This window comes from Nelumbo nucifera, chromosome 4, assembly GCF_055504915.1.
Source record: "Nelumbo nucifera cultivar China Antique chromosome 4, China Antique-T2T, whole genome shotgun sequence".
Lineage (NCBI taxonomy): Eukaryota > Viridiplantae > Streptophyta > Magnoliopsida > Proteales > Nelumbonaceae > Nelumbo > Nelumbo nucifera.
Window position 1 is genome coordinate 31,608,641 of NC_142652.1, and position 26,340 is coordinate 31,634,980.

The following is a 26,340-nucleotide window of genomic DNA, read 5'->3' on the forward strand; positions in this document are numbered from 1 at the left end:
CGACAGAAAGACAAAAGTGAAGAGCCGGACAAGAAATATGACTTACCACCATGGCATGAGTGGCAGCACGACAAGCTACCTGGTTCAATGGAAGCTCGGACCATGACGCGACCTCCTTGGGATAGATAGCCTCCCTGCTCTTCTGTAGAGCGTAGTTTGGTCATAACACGCTCCTAAACTCGCCTTGGGCCCCCGAGCCTGAGGGCCCAGCTCGCGTGTAAGCGGATTCAGAGTAAGCAGGAGCCCCCGTATAAGTAGCTTCGGCATAAGGAGCCCCTGCCGCCTCATGGATTGGAGGGGCCATCTCGGGTTCCCTAAGCAAATCCACAGACGGGTAGTCCGGTACTTCGGTCTCTGCGTCTGTGGGCACCTCGGCGCGAGTTCGTTTTGCAACCCGCTTCCTCTTCATGCCGTGAAACAAGTGCCCGCCGCGAGTCCTCTCTAAGTCCATCACACCTACAAAATGAGTTCGGCATCAGGAAAAAGCGAAAGAACAATGCAAAACAAAAGACAAACCTGAGTAAGAAACCTACCCGAACTCAAACCGGCCTCAATGAGCTTGGCCTCTGACAGATAAAGATGGCATTTTAGCCCAAGCCGTGCCCATTGCCGGAGGCCCTTCGCCGTCTCTTTATCAAGTGTAACACCGGAGTCCGGGGCGGCCATTCCCCACCCGGTTTGAAACGGCCACCCCAATACACTTCGCACCCCGAAATAATCCCACTTCCATGCCGGGACCTTGTTGGGAAGTTCGTGTAAAAGCTTAAAACCCGGGCAGGGAGACAGGTAATACGCCCGCCTACGCCCGGGAAGGGGACCCACTTGCTTCTTAAGCATTAAGATAGAAGAGAAGATCTCCAAGTCTAAAAGGAAGCCCTATTCGCAAAATAGGGAGATTGTCCCCACCAAGTTACGAATGGAGTTTGGGTGAAGCTGGCCGACAGTAATGCCAAAGTGGTTCATGACCTCGACAAGGAGGGGATGGAAAGGCAGTCGCAGCCCCGCAGCGAGCTACTCCCGGAATATCACGATCTCTTCAGGACCGTGTTTCCAAGAAAAGCTACCCGAAGGTATGAAATAGGCGTACTCCCCAGGCAAGTTGTAATAGGTAATAAGGGATTGGAGCCCCTCAGGTGTCATGGTCGAGGGACCGAACTTATCTAACGTCCAACCTCGATGAGAGTTGGACGCCAAGCTACCCGAGGCGGCTCGGCCTACGGGTTCGAACTCTTCCTCGAGCTCTACCTCCGGTTCGCTAGGACCATCAGGGGATGCAACTCGGTTCGTAGAACCTGCATCGAACCCCCTTGAAGAACCGTTTGAGCTATCCGAGCTAGACATCGGGGAGAGAAGATGGATCCAGGAAAGTACTCACCCGGAAAATTGCTTGAACGGACTACGGGAACTTGAACACGAGCAGAAGACCTTGAAGGCGAACTAAAGGCTTGGGCGCGAGCTGAAACTTGGACGCGAGCTCAAGAAGCAAAGCGCAGAAGTGACAAAAAACTAGGGTCCCCCCACTATTTATACCCATAGTAACCAAGAATCAACGGCTTAGATCAAAGCCAATCCGACGGCCCGCAGTCGCGCTGACCGCACGTCTCTTGAGACCAAGACGTGACTGGCCACACGTCTCTCGAAATTGACCGCACGTCTCCTCACATTAAAGGCAGCAGCAGCACGTTTTCAAATTTAAAAAGACGCCCGTTGTCGCATCTCCCCGCGGCGCACTTTTTTGAATTTTGAAATAAAGCGCTCACTGTCACGTCTCCCAGTGGCGCGCTTTTTGAATTTTGAAATAAGACGTGCACTGTCACGTCCGTCAGCATGTGTAGGCAGATCGGCGCGTTTCCCGTCTTTTGGGCACTCGAGAAACCCAAAAAGTCTTGACGACGCACCTCGCGCTATCAGTCAAACCGAAGTACGGGACAAATCCACCCGCCACCTCGCGAACTCCCCGCGCCAGGGCAAGACCCTTAGCACGAGGAGTGGGGGGCAATTGATGAAGGAAGATTTGGCCCGACCTCATAACCACTCAACACGTGGCAACAGTTCGGCACAATAGCTCGCCAAGGCGCGAGCTCCAAGAGGAGGAACCAGTGGTCCAAACTCCCCGCAAGGAGCCCGAGCCTTACAAACACAAAGGGCAACAACCCGAACTGGCCTGTCCCACGGCAGTTCGGGTCACACTCCTATCCAAATTCAAGACTTAACCTCGCACACCACTCCAGCACTTCACCCCCGGAACACCGAACTGAACAAACCGTACCTGACACCGAAGGAGTCCGTATCCAGGGGCGACGCGCACCTGACTAACTTGGGACCTGACGCTTGATAGTCGCATTCCAATGGCCACCTACCATCGCCACCTGCCACCGCCATCTCCAGTTACAGAAACGGGTCCGACAAGGAGCAGTGGCGGTTCTGTCCCAGCAGAGGTGATGACACCCGAACTGGCAGAAGCACATGAGTAATCATACCCGACCTGACAGAGGCCTCAGAGTGAGTACGCGAGGTGGTTATAAAAAGGCTCTCTACCCCCCGAAGAAGGTATGTGAACTTTGCCCCATCTGGTTTTATCTTGCCTTTGAAAGAATACTAAATTGAGCTTCGGAGTGATCTCGTCGGATTCCTCCCCGAAGATTCCTCACCTTCTTCGTTTTAGGCCCCCCTGTTGCTCAATAAGAGGCAAGATCATTGACAGTTACGTGAACTTTTTTTAGGACCGCTTTGAATTTGAGTTTGAATTTATTTTGGTAAATGGACGGCTTTATTAAGAAAATTTTTTATTATATATTATTCTAATTTATTTGCTAAGCAGCACTAAAACTAGAGAAAATGAAGATATTTTTTTTATTGAAGCAAGGGAAGACTTGTTTTGCCTTGAAGAAAATACATAGTAACACATATAGGAGAGATCCGACTTAACCCCCAAAAAAAGAAAGAAAAAGAGGGAGAGAAGACTTGAATCAAAATCACCTAGCTGACAAAAAAGAATTAAAATCACTTAAGACCCAAGAAAGTAAAAAACGAAAATTTTTCTTTCAAAATCACTTGAGACCTAAGAAAGTAACAAATGAAAAAAAAAATCTTTGAAACCACTGTAACAAGTCAATTTTTTACTTTTTTAGATTTAAGATAGAGAGTACTATCTACCGCCATTAGAACAGAACGTGGAATTCAAGTAGGAGGAGAAGGACAAACCAATGATTTAAACATAAAAACAGAGCTCCTCCTACTACGGACAACCAAAATATCAACTTGTCACCGAGCGAGAGAGACAGATAATTGTAAGTAAATTGCGTCATTTCATTTAATTCTGCATTTTGGCAACGGTTCTCATCTTTTTTAGTGGGACCCCTGACCAGGGTCGTTTAGCTCCAGTAAAGTAAGTAATCAGAGCTTCACCGTAGATACCGAAAATACCCCTGCCACGGTTTCACTACAAACAGTTCCCTCGGAAGTTCGGTTGACTTGTCAAGGTGGCAGCTGTGGTTGTTTGTTTGGCTTCCACGTTATTCGACAGTAGAAAACGAATGACAAAACATGTTGTACGTCTGGATCCCGCTTGCCTGGTGGGTGGTGGGTAACCAAAATGAAATCAAGCCGTTGTTTGTCATTTTACAGAAACTCAAGGGCATTTATGTAAAATGAGGTAGTCTAATCCCATACATATAAGAGCCTAAGAGGATAAGAACGAGAGAAAAGGAGAATGGGTTTGTAGCTTCTACCGAACTAAAAAAGTAAAAGTAAGAAAGTGGAAAGCCCTCTCTCTCTCCAGTCTCCATCTCTCTTTCTCTCTCTCTCTCTCTCTCTAGTCTCCAGTCTATATCTCTCTAGTCGAAACCGTTGAAGAGGCCGGTTGTGACTGTTGCTTAACGCTACGCTCACGTCTCCTCCTGGCCAAACGACATTTCTCTCTCTCTCTCTCTCTCTCTCCCCCCCCCTCTCTCTCTGTTAAATTCCATTTTAAGATTTCGAACGCTACTCAGATCTCTCTCTCTCTCTCTCTCTCTCTCTCTTACTGGTAATAGGCCATGGAGTTGGAGAGTCAGTTCTCAGGTGACGATTCCAGCAACAGCTTCGGTGCAAACACCGCCAGAACATCGGCCATCGTCAGCCAGACAATCGAACTCATCCAATCCGACGACCCAGTTTCCAGAATTCAGGCGGCTAGAGAAATCCGGCGCCTCACCAAGACGTCTCAGAGGTACCGACGGCAGTTCTCGGGCGCAATTGAACCACTCGTATCCATGCTGAGATCTGAGTCTATTGAATGCAACGAAGCCTCTCTTCTCGCCCTTCTCAATCTTGCCGTCAAAGATGAGATGTACGTGTTTATTTCTCTTTTCAATTTATGGTTTCTCTTTCTTTGCAGTTCTTGTTATTTGTTATTTATGAATTATGGATGCAACTTATTAGAATTCTGTGTATTTATAATAATCCTATTAGTTTGGGGGTTCCTTGATCAAAAAGAAGAAAAAAAAATGATGCTTTATTTGGGTAAATGATGAGATTCGCCTCCAAGGCGATTGTCCTTGGGTTCAGGTGTTACGCTTCGTGTTCGCCTTTCCTCTCTTCTTTTTATCTTTCTCTTTTTTCTCGAATTTATCTTCACGAATTGAATTCTTCTTTTCTGGTTATGCTTTTCCCCCTCTTTTTCTTTTCCTTTTTTTTAATATTTTTGAGGCTTTATTTTTTAGTATTTAAACAGAGGAATTCGGTTAGTTCATTTATTTCCCGAGTGGTGCTAATACAACACCTCTGGCTTCTTTGCTAATTACACGAAATTGGATTAATCGGACAAATTGAATTAGATTTTAAGAGAAGCATCTCCTAATCTAATTCGGATTTCTGGCTTGGCTATGATATCTTCTTGTTCTGGTAAAGAGTCGCCCGTAATTTGATATTCATGATTGACTTGCTTCATGGGTACTGTGTACAGTTATAGGAAACCCATGAAGCTTTCCATTTCTCCGTTAGAATCTTTGATGGTCTGGATAATTCTGCTATTGGTGCTTAACTCGTGTCTATAAAATCCCCAACTACGGGATATAACTATGCCCATGTCTGAATCCAAGTGCAAGGAAAAGCTGAGTTATTCCCGTCTAATCCATATCCTTGATGGTCTAGACGAGCCTTTCTTGTTAGCTCCCCCATAGACAAGGAAGCTATTGTAATGTTTCTCTTAAGATTTAAAACTCTGCAAAATCATCTCCTTCTCAATGTGATCTTTCGAGTTATCGCATGAGTCTCTTGGTTTAATTGGTTTATCGAATCAATTTGACACCATCTGGGTTGAGTAGGTACCTCCTCAGTAGAGTCGGCACCATGTCTAATGTCAACTCTGAATCGTTCTGATTAACATATAACCTAGATTACTGTGATTTCGTCTTTGTCCTCTTTTTAAATTGAATAAGTGGGCTTTGACCCTTTAATTTTATGCAGTTGGAGTGGGGCTAGCTTAAGGATGAAGGTACAAGAATGTGTTTGGATGGCCTTCAGAGTTTACAATCATTAAAGAAATTGATTCCTGCAGCCCAGTTTCATTTAGGAAATGCTGCTCTAAAGTCAAAACTAGCTTTTGTGCTGCTCAAGCTAACATAATTTACATGAATATAATGTAATGGCCTTCTGAGCATCGTATTGTCATCTGCTTTACATTGAATCTGGGCAATCTCATCAGACTTCAGTTCTAATATCAAGGGTTTAGAGCAGTGGACCACTTTCGGTTTTACCAAATTTGACTATTATTTTCGGGTTATTCTAGGTTTGCATATGCCTTTATCCTTTTCCTCTTCCATCTTCTTGTGCTGTTTCATTTCTGGTAAACCAGATGTTTAACCTGTCTGATAAAACCAAATCATAAAACACAAAATTGGATATTTGGATTACCCTATCGGCCCATCATGCCTTCAGGGTAATATGCTTTGGGTTACCTATCCTCATAATATTCGTATGAAAAAGAATCTAATATTCATACACTTAGGAAGCATCTGGGAATGGCTTTGCTGTGAACCCTTGGACACCTTGCCCTGCCTACCCAAATTCCCTTTCACTTGCATATTGAAAGTTGTAACTCCTCAGTTTGGGTGAAGATCCCATTGATAACTTCACAACTGATTGAAGGTCAATGAGTGCTTGGCTGTTTGGTAGTTCACCCCAAAGAGACGTTTCCTGTTTAATGGTGGTCACAGTTTGAAGCTGAGTGCTGAAACTACAAGTAATTTTGCCTTTGCAGTATAATCTTCCTTGATGTTTCTCTCAATTCGACATGATTTCCTTCTTTGTATTACAGGAATAAGATCAAGATTGTGGATGCTGGTGCCCTTGAACCACTTATCCTTTTCCTTAAGTCGAACAACTCAAATTTGAGGGAATATGCCACTGCAGCTTTGCTCACCCTCTCGGCTTCTGCTATTAATAAGCCAATCATCAGTTCACATGGTGCCATTCCTCTCCTAGTCGAAATCCTTAGAGATGCGAGCCAACAAGCCAAAGTTGATGCATTGATGGCTCTTTACAATCTCTCAACACACCCAGGGAACCTCAGCATTATTATAACAGCAAAAGCCATCCCTCCTCTAGTTAATTTGCTTAAAAGCTGCAAGAAATCTTCAAAACCAGCGGAAAAGTGCAGCGCGCTTTTAGAATCTTTGATGGGTTTTGATGAGGGAAGAACTGCATTGACTTCTGAAGAAGGTGGAGTGCTCACAGTTGTTGAAGTCCTCGAGAATGGGTCACTCCAAAGCCGAGAACATGCAGTAGGTGCTCTTTTAACAATGTGTGAGAGTGACAGGCACAGATACAGGGAACCAATTCTTAGTGAAGGTGTTATCCCTGGTCTTCTTGAACTCACAGTTCAAGGGACGCCTAAATCTCAGTCAAAAGCACATAAACTGCTGCAGTTACTGAGGGAATCCCCTTACCGAAGATCTGAATTTCAACCTGATACAATAGAGAATATTGTCTGCAAGATTATCTCTCAAATTGATGGTGAAGACCAAAGTGGGAAAGCAAGGAAGATGTTAGCTGAAATGGTACAAGTTAGCATGGAACAGAGCTTGAGACATTTACAGCAGAGAGCATTGGTTTGCACCCCTTCTGATCTGCCTCTCACTAATTGTACATCCGAAGTTTCTTCAAAATAATCATTTTGGTTATCGGCTCTGTGTTTTCTCAGTGAGTGTGGAAGATCCTTTTTTTCTTCTCTTTCATCCATGATGAAGACAAAGGTAGCAAAGAATGCCAGTCCAGGCCGTGATGGTATCTAGTGACTGGTAATTGTCAGTCAATATCTAGACACTGTAGAGTTATCTGAGTGGTTTCTTGGTTTGTAAAATAATAGATTTTCTGTATACTGTTTTACAATCAAGGAAAGGTCTTGTATCACTCTCTGATTCCGGAATTACCTTCCTTTGGTTCATAAGGACCAGCTTTGTGGCTAGAAATAATTTTGTTGATTACTGGAATATCTAAATAACCAAATTCAGGAACCCTTTGTTTCACAAACTATATAAAGTCTGATATGACAAGATTGTCTACATATATCAGGCTAATTCAGTTTAGGGGGCCCTTCATTAAACGGAAGAAGTTGATCTATCAATCACTCTCAGTGAGGCGGATACAAACTGCAATATATATAGGCCTCAAATGTCACATTAGCAGAACCTCACAGTAGAAGGAAGATGATCTTATTCATGAAGAGGTTGACATCTGCGTGTATCACCATAAGTCACCTCACCCTTCTAAAAGAGGAAACCAGAACAAAATACAAAAGCCACTCACCTGATAAGCTGACAGCAGAACCAATTCCAAGTTCCAACAAAGGAAAAGGAAACGAAAGAAATATCTGATACACAGCATTGGCACATGGGGGACCCTTTTGGAACCACATCTGAGCTAAGTAGTCTGTGTCCACCAACTATGGGGGCTGGTGATAGGTCCAATTCTGGTGATGCATGGGCGTGCAAGAGGGCTGAGTACTGTTAAATTCTCCAAGTGACCTGTATAAACTATAAACCTTGTTGTATTGGTTTGAAGGAAAAGGTAGGGAAAAGGAAAGGAAACCTCTTGTATTGGTACAGACTTTGTATTAGGTTGGAATGCAAATCATAATTGCAAACAAATGAAAGCAAAACTGAACTGAGTACAAATTTTGCACCCAGTCAAGATTTGAACTGCAACCAAACACAGTTTTAGGCTCTCTTTGTTTGTAGTGCAAATCTGAACTAGATAAGAATTTTGTATCTGTTTGCTTGAAATTGCGGTTGCACTCTTATCTGATACAAAATTTGTATTTTTGTCTCGTTTGCAATTGCTGACAGTGTAACAACCCCTTAAGGGTTATAGTTACTTGTTAGGTCTCAAATTGCAATTTCCTCATGTTATCATTGAAGGAGATGCTTTGGAAATCGCCCATCTTCTCTTGGCTCAACTAAACCTAGCTCCTTGGCACATAGAGCGCCTATTCTAGATTCCTCCTCCAGCAGTTCTGACCTTGTGAAGTATCTCATACCCTCGGTCAAAAAATCATATTGCCTATGGGGGTAAAGAAATTGGGCATTCTAAAAAAAGGGTTCAATTATAATACCGAAATAACTTGTAATCAATAAACCGGTATCATAAAAGTGATAACCAATCGGATAGTATTTATCAAAATTCATGGGGGGTTTGATTGGTCAAAACCCTTTCGGTATCATGACTTAAAACTAAAACTAACGTTTCAAAGAAAAAAACAAAAAAAAAAAGCAATGTTGCCAGACCCGAATCGAACTAGATGGTCTATATAACCAATAAGCCAGTGATCAATGAGCTTTCTAGTAAACCGGTAAAACCTTGATCTGTGAGTTAATTTCCTGGCTTTATGTTTGGTATGGTTCTAATTCTAATAATAGTGAAGAAAATTTGTTAACGAGGGCTTTGTAGGGCTGGCTTGGCATGTTATGGCCTACTTTTGGTGGGTCAGACAAGTCAGAGACCATTTACACCTCTAGATCTAACTTCTAAGCCCAACTAGGCCTGCAGACCATTTACAAATCCCGGCCTGAACAGTCAGGTCTTGGCCCTATATTCCCAATTTCCAAGCCAGATCTTGGGGTCCGGGCCTGGGCTATAGCCCTAAGCCTGCCACCAGCGCGACCCTTGATCACCTCCGGAAAAAAATGCGTTCTGTTTGTAAGCAGATTGTGTTTCAAACTTTTAATCAAAACGGACAACTCCAGCTCATGAAAATCGAACGGATTTTGATAACAGATAAACCCATTATCGTCTAATCTTCATCCACGAGCGGATAAAGCAATCTCGATCCTCTTGACCTCTTCTGTTTAATGAGAGAGAGAGAGAGGGGGGGGGGTAACAGGATTTTGGGTACTGGTACTCTAATTTGTGCTGATTATTTGGTTTCACAGCTGAAATAATGCCGGTCGCAGTAGATGGGATTGAAACAGACATCTCAAGGATGGAAGAAGGCTCATCCAGGACCAAAGCCACCGCCGATAACAGTAACATCCCTGACTGTTGCTCAGTGGCTGTCGTTAGCTTTGTACAGAAGGTAAACGATCGCAGCCTGTAAAACATTTTATTTTATGAACGAAGGCTTAGACTAATTGGTTCTCATCTGTGTCTGATCTTTAGCTGATAGCAGAAGTTATTGGAACTTATTTTGTAATTTTCTCCGGCTGCGGGGCTGTGGCTGTTAACAAGATATATGGGTCGGTTTCATTTCCAGGGATTTGTATAACCTGGGGTTTGGTAGTCATGGTTATGGTTTACTCCGTCGGCCATATCTCCGGCGCCCATTTCAATCCCGCAGTCACGATCACCTTTGCCATCTTCCGACGCTTCCCTTGGAAACAGGTGGTAGTTTTTCTTCCTTTAGTTTCCAGGTTGGTTCTATATATAATTTGTATAAACAGATTTCATTGGGAACCATTTAAGAGGTTTATAAGAAATTTATTACCTTCCCTCTGACTATACGGTATACTTCTTTTACTAGGACAAACAATTTACCCTGCCATTAAAGCTCTTTTTTATGACGGCTAGTTGTATTGGTGGGTGAATCAAGTTAAACCATTTTTCTATCAAACCAAATACAGCCATAGTTACAGAAAAAAACCTTGGATAAAAGGTATTAATTTGAATCATTGTTGTAAGACTTGGACCGGATTAAAATTTGGAATGTTCTATGGGTTCCTGTTTTACTGATTTACCGGGCAGCTTACCGGTCCAATCCACCAAAACCATCATTTAACTGAGACCCAGAAAGGCCACCGGTTCTTGATTTTCATGGTCCAGTCGTCCAGTCCAGGCTGAGTCTTAAAACATTGACTTGAATCAGGGGTGCAATCCAGCCGAATCAAGCTGAACTCTGGCACGTCTTAGGTCAGTTTGATTAAAATACTATTAGGATCCGGTTTGAGTTTTGAGTTTGAATTGAACTTTATTTTTCGGTTTGAGCCTGATTCAATTAAATATTCAGTGAGTTCGAGTTCAGTTCAAAAGCTAAAAAATGAATATACTTCTATATTTTATAAATATATATATAAATAAAATATTTTTTTATAATATATATATATATTCAAGCAAAACTCACGAGCTTTTGAGCTGAACTTTTTATTGATGAAACTCAATTTAAATTAGATTAGAATCAAACTTGAGTCCAAATTATTCGATTAGAGCTCGATTCCATTGCACCCCTAATTTGAAAGCTCAGTTGGCTATGATATACCGGCTTATCCATCATATCCTCTAGAATTGGTAAGAAACCAAGATTATTAGATATTAATATTAATAATCAATCTAATAATGCATGCATGCAGGTACCCCTTTATATAGTGGCTCAGGTGTTTGGATCAACGCTTGCAAGTGGAACACTTCGTCTACTGTTTACTGTAAAAGCCGTGGATTACTTTGGTACTGTTCCTGTAGGATCTAATTTTCAATCTCTGGTCGTTGAGATCATCATCACCTTCCTCTTGATGTTTGTCATATCAGGTGTTTCCACTGATGACAGAGCGGTTAGTAGATCTATGGTTCACTTTTCCATACAGCATTTTCTGAAATTCTTCCATGAAATCTGAAAATGAATTACCATTTATCCATGTAAAGTTCTTTACTGATATTTTCCATTTGCAGATTGGAGAATTAGGAGGGGTTGCAGTCGGAATGACAATACTATTAAATGTCCTCGTTGCTGGGTAATCTCCTCAGTAACCAAAAATTCATATCGAATCGTTATCTGAAAGTTGTGCATTAATGTCTTCTAATTTGCAAATCAAACTATCCATCTGTAGGCCGGTCTCTGGAGCATCAATGAACCCTGCTAGGAGTATCGGACCAGCTCTTGTTATGAACATATACGGAGGACTCTGGGTTTATATTCTAGGCCCAATAGTTGGCGCCATTGCAGGAGCTTTTGCCTATAACCTATTAAGGTTCACAGACAAGCCCCTTCCTCAGCCAACAAAGACTAGATCATTCTTCAATAGCACGTCAAGAAAATAAACCTTTTTACGCAGTTCTAGTTGATTGTGCCCTTCCCTTACCTCATTTCTCAACCTAGTATGTTGGTTTTTGTTCTTTCTCAACTACTGTTCAGAAACTGTGGATAGTTATAGATTTCTCTTACTTCTTTTTTAGGGGTTTTTACTGTTCAATCCACTCCAGAAATTTTAGCTTGATCGTACAATTGGGGTAGGTGTCAGCTCGGAATTGATGTCAATTCATAGGCGGGTATAAGTGTTATAGGTAGAGGGTATTTATAATTTTGAATTGTTGTAGGTCTGCAGTTGAATTCTTAGGTGGAGTGCAGTCAACTTATCTCTTTATTTATAATTACTATATTATACATGTTCTAATTTTCTTCTGTTTCATATTCTCATCATGACTTGAGCAGCCTTGATCAGTTAGTTATGTACTAAACTAATGATAAAATCTCGTGCTTCGGGCTGGCCGACAAACCTGAGAACACGGATGTTTGAGTCAGAGGTAGGGGTGTCAATTAGACCGGATTTGGTCCAATCCAATTCAGTTCAATATGAATTCATTACAGATGGATCAGATTCAATCCAATCTAATGAATACTTTGGACCAATCCAATTCAATATCTGAACCATTCAATCTGTTCAATACTTTGGTTTTCATTTAGATTAGCTCCAACCCAAGCTTAGTCCATTGACATCTGTATTCTTCTCTTCTATCAATGGACCGGATTCAATTTGACCAATTTAATATAAATCTATTAGAGATGATGAACCAGGTCCAGTCCAATCCAATAAATACTTTGAACTGGATTGATCCAATCGAATGTCTTGTTAGTCTGTCCAATCCGTCAAAAGTAGTGACTTTGATTTGGAAGGAATGCCCGAGATTAGGTTCCTAACCAGCCCACATATAGGATATGGTTCAGATTTTACCGGGCCCTGTACAAAAGAAATATTGGTCCAGGATCTGCCGCCTGATTTCCAAGCTAGGCTTTTCACAATAATGTAAAGGTATTGTTTGGTGGAATGTCTGGACTCTGGAGCCCTCGACCAGTGAAGAAAGGCCAAAGGGGATTGACTCATGACCGTGCTCATAATTCCGATTTGCGATCATTCGTTTCGTCTGTGTTTGGTTTGACAGAAAATAAGAGAGAAGCAACAAAGTTTGTTATCCACCTTCTGTTTCTCTCATACTTTTTTGTCAAACTCAAATCAAACATAGCCTTCTTCCGTTCACAATCTTACCCTCTTTCTAAGATAATATGCTAATCGTCTTTCAAAGCCTATCCGTCCAAAATTCCCCAGTCAATAGTCCTTCTCACAACCCTATACACCACCTTTTATTGCCCACAAACGAGAGGCTTATCCTGTAGGTAGACCTGGCAATTGGGTTGGGTGGGTCGGGTTCAGGTTGATTTCAGGTCGGGTTGAATTTCGGGTTGGATTGTCAAATGCTAGACCTTATGTTTGGGTTAGGGTTGACCCATGGCCTATGGGTCAACTTGGGTCATCCCAAAAAATAATTAAATTTTAAAAAAATAAAGAAAATTACATAAAAATGTCAAAATTAAAAGAATTAATCTTAAAATTCCAAATATAAAATAAAAACTTGAACATTTAACAATTTAAAGAGTAAACAATAAAAAGTAAAGACTAAATAGAAAAAATTTAAAGAATGAAAACTTCTAATAATGCATAAATAATCCCAATTAGACTTGACAACCGGGTCAGCGGATTGACCTATGACCCAACTCTACCTGCAGGGCACTTGGTGACGACTGATGAATTTTGGACCAAGATTTGTCCTGGAAGGCAATCAATGACTATGACTGCTCAGAAGAACATGTGGGCCCCTTTTGGGCCTTCAACGATATTCCTTTGTGGAAGGTTCATGGGTCCATCTAGACTTCTACCCACTAAACTACACGGCCCATTGTATGTCCGTAATCTAGGTTTTTAAGGCAACTTTTTTTTTTAGTTTAATGAAAACAATAGCATTATATTTATGGCAATGGTCTTGACAGCCAGCCAGACCTGGCTAAATATAGATCAGCTTTACCCTGTCATAGCACGGCCTGGACCCAACCACTAGGTTTCTGAGAACCAGAGTTCAGGGGTGAGTAATTTTCAGAGGAATGAAGGTGCTGAACAGTGAAGACTCAGGAGAAGGCAATGGAGATAGTAAATGAGAATGACATATGTAAGAATTAGTTACAGTGGTTGTTCTTACTACCTGAACTTTGGGTGGTGTCAAAGTTAGGATCCAAACTTTTTAACATGTCACTGCAGTACCCATATAAAAGGACAAACATTTCCTTATGATTGGTATCCAAATGCCTCTCCGAATTCTCTCCATATTCCCTTCTCCTGCAGCTATGCTCAGAATCACTGTCCAACACTGCCGGAAAACAAATCAAAAGTTTTTCCCAGTATCTGTTCCTCTAGTCAACCAAACAATACTCGCTCTCAGATCACCGGTAAAGCGAGGTTCCAAAAGCTCTAAAATCAGAGAACGTGATGAAACCCTAGCCAAAGGCATGATAGCAGAGGCAAATTTGTTTTCCGACGGCTCTCCGGCCATTGTAATGGCTAGTGAATGCTGCTGGTCTGCAGTTAAAAATGCAAAATGCTTGGACGACGGCACTGTCCAGCCGACGAATGCACCCAAAGAAATAGATGGGTAGTGTTACAGTCGTTGCTAGTGACACGACCAGGAAATGTTAAGGCAACCAGATGTTAGAGTTTGGTGGGTTCTGTCCATTCTTGGAAGAAGACGGATCAGGAAATGGAGAGAGAAATTCAGAGCAGATACATTGTTAGGTTGAGTACCATGAATCCAAAACTCGACTGTGGATGGTGCCACTGGATCTCATCCTCTTTGCAACGCCCGCCATCGTTTGTTTCTCCGTCTTTGCTTCTGATATTTGCACTTCCTCTAAGGCGGATGTATGATGTGTCATGTCTAATTCAACGTGTTGGCTCGACTCATGACCTCGAGGAATGAGCTTACAATTGCATCTGATGCTATTATGGGCCCGCACGTAGGATCTCGTCATGGGGCAATCCACGGGGAAAACTCCTAGCCTTCCCTTGCCTTTCCCTTTGCGTGCTGTGCCTATTGTGGCGAATTAGGGGGTGATTTGTCCAAGAGATCACCCTAACTCTCCTAAGCTCTTCTCTTGATCGAAAATTCAATGCCTTTTCATTAATACGTGGCTCCTTAAATAAGAGATTACAAAAGGAAATTCCTAATTAAACTCAAACTCCAACTTGAAATCAAACTCCTAATTACCTACTCCTAATAGTAACACAACTCCTATTTAAGATAAGATAAGATAAGATAAGATAGAGTAGCTGGCGGCGAGTTGGCGAGAAGAGATAAGTGTGGACCCACCCTGATGAGCTGTCATGTGGGTCCCGCTCTACCGCTGTTGCCGGGCGGCGTGCGCGTCTCACAGTGCTGCTGTCGTGCGGTGCGTGCTATGCGCTATCGGGCGGTGCATGCTGCACGCTGCCGGGCGGTGCGTGCTGCTACGCGGCCTGTTATGCGTGCCGCTACTTGTGACTGCGCCGCAATGTGCTATCAAACGGTGTGTTCATAACACATGCTTTGTAGTTTTTCAAGAGTTTTTTTTAGAACCCATGCAGCCCATCATATAGAGCACGCATTGTTGGGGAAGATGGGGTCACTGTAACTTTGGAGGAGAAGCTTTGAGGCGCGTCTGAACACACTGTCTTTAGAACGTTATTTGCCCCCACTCAGTTTTACTGAGCTTGCCGTTGGGTTACAGGCAAATTCGTTCCTATGATACAACAGAGCCTTGGGCGAGAATCTGCAACCAGCAAAGTTGAAGAGTCTCCAAAGAAATATTCTATGAGACTATAGCAGACTGGACTGAGAGAGAGAGAGAGTGAGTGAATTTCGAAATTGTGTGTTTTAGAGTCTGATTCATGCTCCTTAAATAATTTGTGAAGAGGTATGAGGAAAAGATAAGTGCTGGTTTAGAGAATGCACCTTGAACAGTCACAATTTCAAACATTGTGACTGTTTAAAAAGTAGTTAACAGTTGGTGACTGTTAACTTTGAATTGTGCCTCTTCATCACACCCGATCGAATCGTGATCGTTGATCTCATCAACGGTGATCAACGGTCAGCAACGCACCAAAACCAAAGTTGCCCATTGCGAGCCACGCGGGTGCGAGCAAAGTGCGCCTCTAAAGCGCCTCATTGCGCCGCACACACGCGTGCGCACGCGTTGCGCGGTATTGAATCCCCATACTCTCCTCTACTAATTCTAAGGAGTGTAAATCAGCTCCTATTGAAATACTGAAAACAAAATTTATAATTTTCCAATGTGGGACAAATTCAAAACTGAGTTTTGTAAGAGAAAAACCCATTTTTCAATCAAGTGTGCAAGTGCAATTTCTCATGTAATTGACCAATCAAACACATTGGATTTAATCTCTTATGAGATTAAAATCCAACACGCATAAACTGTAATTCTTCTAAACCAATTTTTTGGTGCAGATAGGTAGGGCATATCGAAGTATTTGATGATGGGTGGGACTACATTTTGAAGGTAGAAGACAACGAACCCGTTAGCTAAGAATTTCAAACACCTTAACATCTTCAGCGTCAAGGTAGAATACAATGAATAGTGCCTTTTTTTTGGTAGTTTTGATATTTTAAAAATTTTAAATTATATATATATATATATTATCATATAATCAAATAACTGATGGTTGGTTAACGATAAGGACCAACTTGACACTTTTTGAAAGTGTGGATATTGTAGTGGCACGTTTGAAAGTTCAGATACTAACTTGATACTATTCCAAAGTTTAGGGTACTAAAGTGAAATTTTCTCTTAATTTTAAGGAGAGTGAGGGTCATTTGGTAACAGCTTAAATGGTTGAACGGAATGATTTATTGTTTGGTTTTTAGTGAATAAGTTATTAAAGAGATCATAGAGCTTGTGAGCTTATTGATGGTTGAAGCTCAAGCTAGATTGAATATTATAACTTTGAATGTTTAATTATATTTTTCACTAAAAGGCAAAGCAATAAGTATTTCAGTTCAGCCACTTCAGTCATTAACAAATGGTCCTTGAGAATCCAAACTCTTATCATACATGATTTCTATTGTAAAGAAAATCTTCAAAGCCAGACTTGACCATAACATGAGTGTATTATGTTAAGAATAAGCATATTATATGTAATTGCAACTCAAATTTAATCAAGCCTTGTTGGTTCCTGGGAATAGGGGTCTTGAATCGGAATCAGAATGGGCTATTCCAATTCTAACAGTTTGGTTGGGTGGAATCGGAATCCCATTCCCATTCTTGCCGTATTGGCATTCCCCCATTTGATGGAATGGTCACTCCCTGCCCTCCCTTGGGAATGAAATCCTATTCTTGTTGATTTCAATTTCCATTCTCATTCCTATCTGGACCAAACATACTATGGGAATGGACCATTCCAATTTCAATCCTGATTCCAACTGCAAACCAAACGGACCCTTAGTACCAATCCGTAGTTAAACATGAGTGCATTATGCTTATAAAGAACCATCATTGGGATTCATGTATAACCCTTTTATATTATTTAATTTTATTTCTTGTTTTTTCTTTGTATAGATTGTTTTTTTTTTATATTTTTTCTTGTTAATAATTTGTTAAATTTTACATACCTATGTATAATTAAATCGAATCTAATCAAATTTGGATATCGGACATCCTTAGCCAACTTGAATTCAGATTAATCTTTGTGAGATCCGTCAAATCGTTTGATCAGATCAAATATAGGATTTACATTATCAGATCAAATTGAAATATACCCATATCTGAATTCAATTCAATCCATTTGCAATCCTACCCATTTAGTTTTACCCTTTTGCCATTAGATAATTTCAAACAAACAATGAAATTTTTTTGTTAGACTGTAAGTATTGTTTTATATGTTTAAGATCATAAATCCCAATCTATTCTATATATTTAAAACACAGTTGTCCACGCCAGCTTATTCTCTCTCATCACATTATTTCCCTACCCTCTTAGAATTTTGTGGTTTTTTTCTAAATTAAAAAAAACAAAAAAGTAACAAAAAACATGAGGCTATATTTAAATTCATTCACAACCAATTCACTTTTCTTACTAGCATTACAAATTTATTTTGTTTTCAGTACCATTGTTGTTTCTACATGAAACGTTCTAAGTTGATCAATATAAATTGGCATGCAATTGTTATTTGAGGTTATTTATGGTTGAAATAGGTACACTTAAAAATGCATGTGTGAGAGTTTGTTTGTAGAAACATCAAATTGGTTTTTGTTGTTCCAGAGGGTGAAGTTTAATCATTCAAAGTAAATCTCATGTTTGATGTGACAATACATATCTTTCATCAATTTGTGTTGAACAACCCAAAACATTAGTAAAAACAACAATGATACCAAACACAACCTTAATCACTCCCCTATATTATAGAATACTAGTTAGGACCCATGTGATGCATGGGATTTATTAAGAAAAATTGAAGAATGAGCTTTATGACATTTCTAATTAATTAAGCAGTAGCAGTCTAAGTCTAATTCAAGCATTATTTTTTAGGTAATGTCTAATTTATCCAATACAATCCAAGTTGTGCTTTAGTGAGAGTGGCCAATTTCCTATGCCCTACATAAATTTGTATTATTTTTTGTATCTTAATGCTATTTTTATTATTTTTAAATTTTATTGGTTTGTTATTATTTTTAAGTAAAATTATAAAAAAAACTCCCCTTAAACAATTTTATAAACCACCATTGTGTTTAGATGCTAACAAAAACCTCCCCTATAATTTTGAAAAGTGCAAATACCTCCTTTTTATTAGTTTTTCAATAACAATGATGTTGAAGTTACCAAAATACCCTTATCATTGTTAAGGTGTTATTGTAAACAATTTAAAGTTTCAACTTCACCCTCCACTAATTTATTCTACGTAATAACTTTCAAAGAGTAATTCCCTCTACTTTTCTTGGATGAAGTAAGGTTAAAAGACTGAACTGAAGTAAAAGGAAGCAAATATTTTTTTTCTTCAAGGTATTTTAGTACATTTACATCTGAATGAAGTTGGTTAAAGGTAAATTTGATATTTAATGCATTACATCATCATTTTCCATTTGGAATACTGGTATAAGAGGCATAATTCAATTTCCCATTTGCAACCCCATTATATAGAAAAAGCTCAAATTTGGCTTCAAATTTTAACTTTCAGTCTTATATCTTATATATATATATATATGACCCATTACCTAGACGCAAAAAATATTTAGCCTCTAAGTCAATTTTTAGAAGGGATATTTTCTATAACTCATCATGGCCTTTTTCCATTTCTCTTAAACTCACCATGACCTTTCAAAACCACTAGATAGCACCTTGTCATTGAGTTGCAGCGAGAAACAAATTATATGACAAAAACACAAAGATGCCCCAAGCCCGATACATCCTGTTGAAATATGCTATAAGCCTCCATTTTCATAGGATAAAGCATATGAAGATGTCCCAAAACCTGGTCTAGATCAAGTAAATAAAACATTGTAATCATGTTCAATGAGCACTTAAAAAAATTTTTGACACCTACCCCTTAAAATACCACCAGCCTACCCTTGAAAAATATTAAAAACAATTTGGGTAAATTACAAAGACCCCCCTATATTATGGGGTCTGTGACAAAGGCCCCCTGTACTATGACCATGAGAGAAAGACCCCCTTCTATTACCCTTCCATCCAAAAAATGAGAAGTCTGCTGTTGAAATGTTTTTTAATCCTCATACTACCCTTATAATATCTATTCAGACAATTGGGAGAAAATCACTGTTCATCTTCTCTGACCTCACAATACACAAATAGCAGCAGTGGTAATCCCCTCTACCTCAGATTCCTACACATTTCTCTCTCTCTCTCTCTCTCTCTCTCTCTCTCTCTCTATCTCTCTTCTTCCCCTTCCCCTTTCTCTCCTCCTCTTTCTTCTTCCCACTTTCCTCTATTTTCCATTCCTCTTGGCCTTAGCCGCCACAACCCGTTGCAGCGGCTAATTCAGGCATACCCCCCTCCTCTGACTTCTTCTCTCCCTTTGTTCCTTCTTCTTCCTCTTTCTTTTTTTCTTCATTTCTTCTTCCCCTTCTTCTTGTCCGTGACATTAGAGATCATCAACTACCCCTGTTTTTCAATCTTGAAAGAGATTACACATAACTGTGTAACCTTGAAAGAAATTGGCCAGTGGCAACTTTACCCGAGGTTAAATGTGTGGAATAATGTATTGCAAATGCTTAAATAGAGTTACGTTAGGTTGCCCAAAAATGTAAAAGATGCTTAAAGTACTTCTTGCTATTCCCCAAAGGTTGCTGGATTGAGAGGGATGTCGTAGCACAGTATGGATGGCTGTCATCCAAAGTGAGGATGTGAGGATGACAGTTAGGAGACGATGGAGAGAACCGCCATGGAATACCTTGAAGAATTGCTGTCACATACTGGTTTCTTTAGGGATGTGGAAAGAGATGAAGATGGGAACATTGTTAGGTGCAAGATCCATGAGCCATTCCATGATATAGTGCGTGAGCTTTCAAGAGATGAATATAAATTGATTAAGGATACAACATCAGGATTCAGTGATCTTGGGGGGCCCGTCATTTGTCATTGACTTGGGATGTAGATACAAATACAATAGAGGATCAATCAAATCTTTGTTTTTCTGCACTCTCCTGTTTTGGAGGTCTAAAGAAACAAGATGGGAATACAACAACAACGTTTCTGAGCAACACCCACAGTAAGTTGCACACACTGCTATATTTTGGAAGTCCAAGAAGTGGTAAGTTGCCAAATCGTCTCTTCTCGCGTTTGAATCTGCTTCGAGCATTAGATTTGAGCTCAACTAACATTTCAGGGAGCGTGAAACCCATCGCCGTTCTTCGCTCACTGCAGTACCTTGACATTTCCAACAATGTCATGAATGGAAGCTTCCCAAAACAGGGGAAGGGGAAGAAGAAGAAGAAGAAGGAGAGAGAGAGAGAGAAATGTGAAGGAATCTGAGTTAGAGGGGATTACTGCCGTGGCTGTTCGTGTATCGTGAGGTTCGGGAACAGTGCTTTTCTCCCAATTGTACGAATAGCTATTACAAGGGTAGTATGGGGATTAAAAAATATTGTAATGGCAGACTTTTCATTTTTTTGGACGGAAGGCTAACAGAAGGAGGTCATTGTTTCACATAATACAGGGGAGTCTTTGTCATAGACCCCATAGTACAGGGGGAGTCTTTGTAATTTACCCAAAAATTTTTAACATTTGTCAGAATATTTATTAAATGCTCATTGAATGTGTTTACTATGTTGTGCCTGCGATCCTTATCATGGATGGTGTGACTCTTTAGTTTAACCTCCACCTCCTCAACATGTTCAGCTCCAATCTTGTCAACAAGGAGAAACTGATGTTCACAAAAAAAAAAAGGCTACAACCCCCACCTCCTATTGTTGGTTCCTCTCCCTCGTGGGTTTCAAACGAGTCCTCTTTGTCATGCTATTGTAGAGAGAGAGAGAGAGAGAGAGTTTTGGTTGGTTCAGTTGATGAGAGCAAGAAAACCATGAATAGTTCACTTGGAGGGGTGAAATTTGATAAAAGGTTTAATATCTTTTAATGGCAAATCACTAAAAGAAGAGATTTTTAAAAGCCATGGTGAGTTTAAGAGAAATGAAAAAAGGTCATTGTGAGATTTAGATAATATCCCTTTTTTAAATTAATGATGTTATTTATTGAGTGAAGTAAATAATATTTATTCTGAAAAGCAAATTACTTGATTAATTTAAAAATTAATTCTCTTAAACAAACATATATTATTTAGCCTAATAATACAATTAATCATCGAATATTTCCATTTCAAGAAGATTAATTTTTTTAATAATTATAATTTAATATAAATATATGTAGTGTATCTATAATTATATTTATCAATGTATATAGATATAGATAAAGTTAATGAATTTAATTTAATGGAGTAAGAGGAAGGGGAATTAGTGGCATGAATTATTGAATTAATGACCAGAGATAATTAAAGTAGTTAATGATAAAGAATAGAGAAATTTAATGGTGAGTTAATGAAGGGAAACCAAAGTCTTCGTTGACTTGAGTTATTTTATTCAATTTTAAAAGTAAAAAATCCAAAAAAAAACAAGGAAAAAGATAAATACCTTTGAAAGAAAAGTAGAAAGAATGAAAATATAAACTTGGCACATTATATTTTAATATATAGATAAATGTGCTCTTTTAACACCAGCCGTGCGATCTAGTGTTAAACTCAGGTAAAATCTTGGATTCGAGGGTTGAAGGCTTGTACAAATATTCCAAACTTGGATAGTTGTGGAAACTTTGATCCCATAAATGAGACAGCCGAGAGGGTTGAAAATCATCTTATCATGCTTCGTTTAAAAAACTATATATATTTATTAATTGGTCATGTTGAACTTCAGCATATGGGTGCCTAATATATCAACATATATGACACCGAAAGTGAACAATTTGATTTTCTATGCTTCTTTACATGAAAACAAACACAGCCTTAAAGCACAATTGCATGCACGTGTCAAAACACAGCCTTGTAAGTCGTAATTAAGGAATAAGGTTTAGCTGAACATTTTGGCTGTTTAGTAGGTTGTGCGTGAAACCAATGATAAGGTTCTACACCAGTATTAAAATACATAGGGCATGCACCTTTCATAGTAGGGCCCATAAATTTATTACGAACATAAACCTCATCATTGGTTCCACAATCCGCTAAACAGCCAAAGCATTCAATTAATCCAAATTCAGCCCTAAGTGGCTTACAAGGCCTAATATAGTTATCCAGAAAGAGTGACGCCTAAACCACATAACATCTACTTGCTCCTTGGGCAATTAGGTTAGACTGGTGTGGCCAAACTAAAAGAATACTCATTTTGTTGATTCTCCAATTTCTACATCCCAGTTTTACTCTTCTTATTTGTCTCTCTTTCTCTTTTGTCATCTTTGTTAATTATTCTCTTTTACCACTTTCTTCATCATTTAAGCCTAATAAATATTTCGCCATACTTGATATAATGGTAATATCTTGGGCTGACAAATGTGAGAAGACTGGTTAGAGTCCGAAGGTGGTCACTTTGTGTGAAAAAATGCCAAAGATTAGGACCATACTTAATCTATATCCCTCCCGAGACCTCAAATAAATGAGACCAATATTGGGTAATAGCTTTTTTATTTCTCCACCAACCATTATTCATTGAAATATCTCGTCTTTTATTTCAATATTAATTTGATTTTACTAATTGTTTTTCTTTGCTCACTTTTCAACTTCCATTGTAGTATAGTTCACATGGGAATGGTTGAGTCATTTTTACAACTATCATTAAAGCTACTTCTTTGGAATTTATAGAAGAAAATCCAAACAACTCTTTTCTTACACAGAGTTTCCAAGCGTTCTTGGGAATCCATTTGGTGGAAAAAAGGATTTGATGCTAGAAGGTAGTGATTTATTGTCTATTCTTCTACAGGATTAATGAATTTTCAGTTTATGTTTTGAATCTTTTGGTTTATCTATTTTATCTGTTTAATTTGATGCAACTTCAACATAATGGTTGGTCATGGTTTTTCAATTTATCTTCTATCAATTGGTAGGAAGAAATAGCAATCTCTTATAAGTTGAATGGATTAGAAGAGATACTTAAAATAACAAGAATCTATACTGTTTATAAAAGTGTGAATGAGGAGGTATTTGCTTTTGGAATTTTTTTTACTTAAATACCCCTCTTCTTAAATTTAGTTCATCTTCATTGAAGGGGCAAAAACTGTAATTAAAAGAATACCATTAAATACATTCAATTACCTCTCATTAAGTCTCATGTTTAAGTCATTAAATAAATCACATTCTCTCTCGTTGAATCCAACATTATATTTTTGTTTATTATCATTAAATTCCACTAATAAATTCATAAGCAATAATTATTAATAGAATTAAATTTTATATTTTTTAAATAAACATAGAAATTAAATCATATTTTTCATCTAGGTGGTGGGTAAGTAGTTCAACCATTTGGGTCAAATGGATAACTTCATGATGTCATAAATAAATAATACAAATTTAGAAATATAAAAAATACTTTTGTTTATCATCATTAAATTCCACTAATAAATCCATACATAATAATTTTTAATAGAATGAAATTTTATATTTTTAAAATAAATCTAGAAATGAAATCATATTTTCCATCTAGGTTGTGTGTAAGTACTTCAACCATTTGGGTCAAATGGATAACTTCATGATGTCATAAATAAATAATACAAATTTAGAAATATAAGAAATACAAAAAATATAGAAAAAAAATAAATTTTGAAAAAAAATATGGACATGTTTCTATTATTATATATTTGTCATATTAAAAAATAACTATGATAAAATAGATATTATTTTATTAATGGTGGATATCAAATATACAACTTAAAATCGATGGGAAATTAAACCATTTCCTATCTAGGGGGTGGGTTAGTGTTTCAACCTTTCAGGTCAAATAGGTTAACCCATGATGTATGTTCAAATTCATTTTGATTTAGATTGGTTTCAACCCAAACCTGATCCATTAACACATATATTCTTATTTTATATCAATGGACCAAATATTGGCTTAATCCAACTCAATCCAATTTAAATTTGTTATGGATGGACCAGATCCAATCCAATCTAATAAATATATTGGACCAGACTGGTCTAATTCAATATGTCTTATTGGTCCCTCCAGTTCGTCCACATTGACTTTGGACTGGACGGGGCCCAATCCAAAACCGGTCCATTGGCACCCTTACACATGACCCCACTAACCATGTCAAATGGCTCAATGATTTAATTAGATAGGTCATTGTAGGCAAGTGGTTTGGTAGGGATGCAAATAGATTGGGTTGGATTTGAATCAAGGTAAATTTGAATTTGATTTGATATGAAGATTTAATCGGATATCATAAATATTGATTCAAATTTGAATCCAATCAATATGCTGGATATTAAAATTTGATACGACTTGATTTAATTAAAAAATTATTAAAAGGAAAAGAAAATATAATAGTTAAAATAAAGAAAAACAAAAAATATAATTATTTTTTCAACTATTTTCATCATATAAGAAGTTTACAAAAATGCAATATAAATAACATATATTATATATAAATGATATATATATATATATATATAATTGATTTGACCACAATATTATATATATATATATATATATATATATATAAATGATATATATATATATATAAATGATATATATATATATATATATATAATTGATTTGACCACAATATTAAAAACCAATATTCAAACAATATATTGGAATTGCATTTCATCTTGGTAAATAAGTATTTTTTATTATTTCATAAATTAAATAACAAAAAATAAAAATATAATTTTTTTTATAAATTTTATAGAAAAAAGTGGACATGCATTAATATTATATATTCTTCGTATTAAACAAAAATATGTTTGAAAAATAAGAGTTATTGTTAGTAAAGATAGAAATGGCTAAAATACAAAGAAAAAAATAAATTAATGTCTTAATCATAGTCCATTTTCCTGGTTAAATAGGTTAATGGTTCAATCAATAAGGTCATTTGGTTGCTGACTATTATCATTATCATCATTTGATATTGCCACGTACAACGCGCATACACCTTTGCTAGTTGATTTAAATACCCATAATTTAACAATGAATATGTCTCTAAATAGAGCAGAGTTGCCATATAGGATTCATGTAGCGAGGCCTAGTATGGTTGTGACAAGGCTTAGGCCATGTTCGGGAGTGCTTAAGTTAAAAATAAGTGCAACAGATGCTTATTTGATTAAAGCACTTATTTGCATTTAACACCCAACTTTTTCAAATGCTTACTTTTTAAAATAAGCACTTATTTTGTATTGGATCTTTGGTATTTTTTTTCTCAAATAAGCACTTAAATAAGCATTTCTGACTATTCTTCCTTCATTTTCTTTCAAATTTTCAAAATATACCCTTTGAAAGCACTTTTATTAAATTATTTTTATAAAAAATACTTTTATGAAAGTGCTTTTATAAAAACAATTTTATGAAAGTATTTTTATAAAAACACATTTGTGAAAATACTTGTATGAAAACACTTTTAAGAAAGTACTTTTATGAAATCCTTCATAAAAATTACTTTTATAAAATTCAACTATGAATAATTTTATAAATGGTATTTTAAAATCCAACTAGGGATAATTTTGGAAAAAAAAATTGAATAAGTGCTTATTGTATAAGCACTTCAAAAAAGCTGAAAATTTGAGCTTAAAAATAAGTTCTTATTTTTAAAATAAACACTTATGTCAGACTTACTTCCCAAATACCAATAAGTGCTTAATGGTCTAAATAAATACTTGTTTTTTAAGTACTCCCAAACATAGCCTTAATTGATAAACGAATCTATCAAATTCTTGTACTATGATCCCTGCACAAGACAGCTATGATGTGTTCGTTCAAATCTTATAAGCTAAAAGCTCTGTCCTGCACAATTCAATTATTGATGCATACTACAAAATACATAAAACCAAAAAGCAACACTAGAAAAATTGGAATATCAATTATACCATAGTAGGATGAGAGATTTGCTCTCACCAAAGCAATTTTCTTTACACGTGTACATGCAAGGTTCCAAAACAGCCCCATGTGGGAAGACAAACACCACTTACATGTCCACGTGGTGAGTGTAGATTTTCCTCAATATGCATTCAACCTTCGTTTGGTGGTACAAACCATAGACATTAAAGAGTCTATCACTTTCTCTTGCAGATGATA

General features: G+C 38.0%; 2 protein-coding genes across 2 annotated transcripts; both read left to right on the forward strand.

Moving 5' to 3' along the window:
- The first annotated feature begins 3,745 nt into the window (after positions 1 to 3,745).
- LOC104609920 (uncharacterized) lies at positions 3,746 to 7,408 on the forward strand. The gene is made up of 2 exons (XM_010276346.3): positions 3,746 to 4,330; positions 6,299 to 7,408. The coding sequence occupies exons 1-2, from the start codon at positions 4,038 to 4,040 to the stop codon at positions 7,149 to 7,151; spliced, it is 1,146 nt and encodes a 381-aa protein (XP_010274648.1). The 5' UTR covers positions 3,746 to 4,037; the 3' UTR covers positions 7,152 to 7,408.
- Positions 7,409 to 7,546: 138 nt separating this feature from the next.
- Positions 7,547 to 11,873, forward strand: LOC104609921 (putative aquaporin NIP-type). Its single transcript, XM_010276347.2, has 5 exons — positions 7,547 to 9,553; positions 9,637 to 9,858; positions 10,821 to 11,018; positions 11,137 to 11,198; positions 11,295 to 11,873. Exons 1-5 carry the CDS (start codon positions 9,419 to 9,421, stop codon positions 11,503 to 11,505), a joined length of 828 nt encoding a protein of 275 aa, XP_010274649.1. The 5' UTR covers positions 7,547 to 9,418; the 3' UTR covers positions 11,506 to 11,873.
- The last annotated feature ends 14,467 nt before the right edge of the window (positions 11,874 to 26,340 follow it).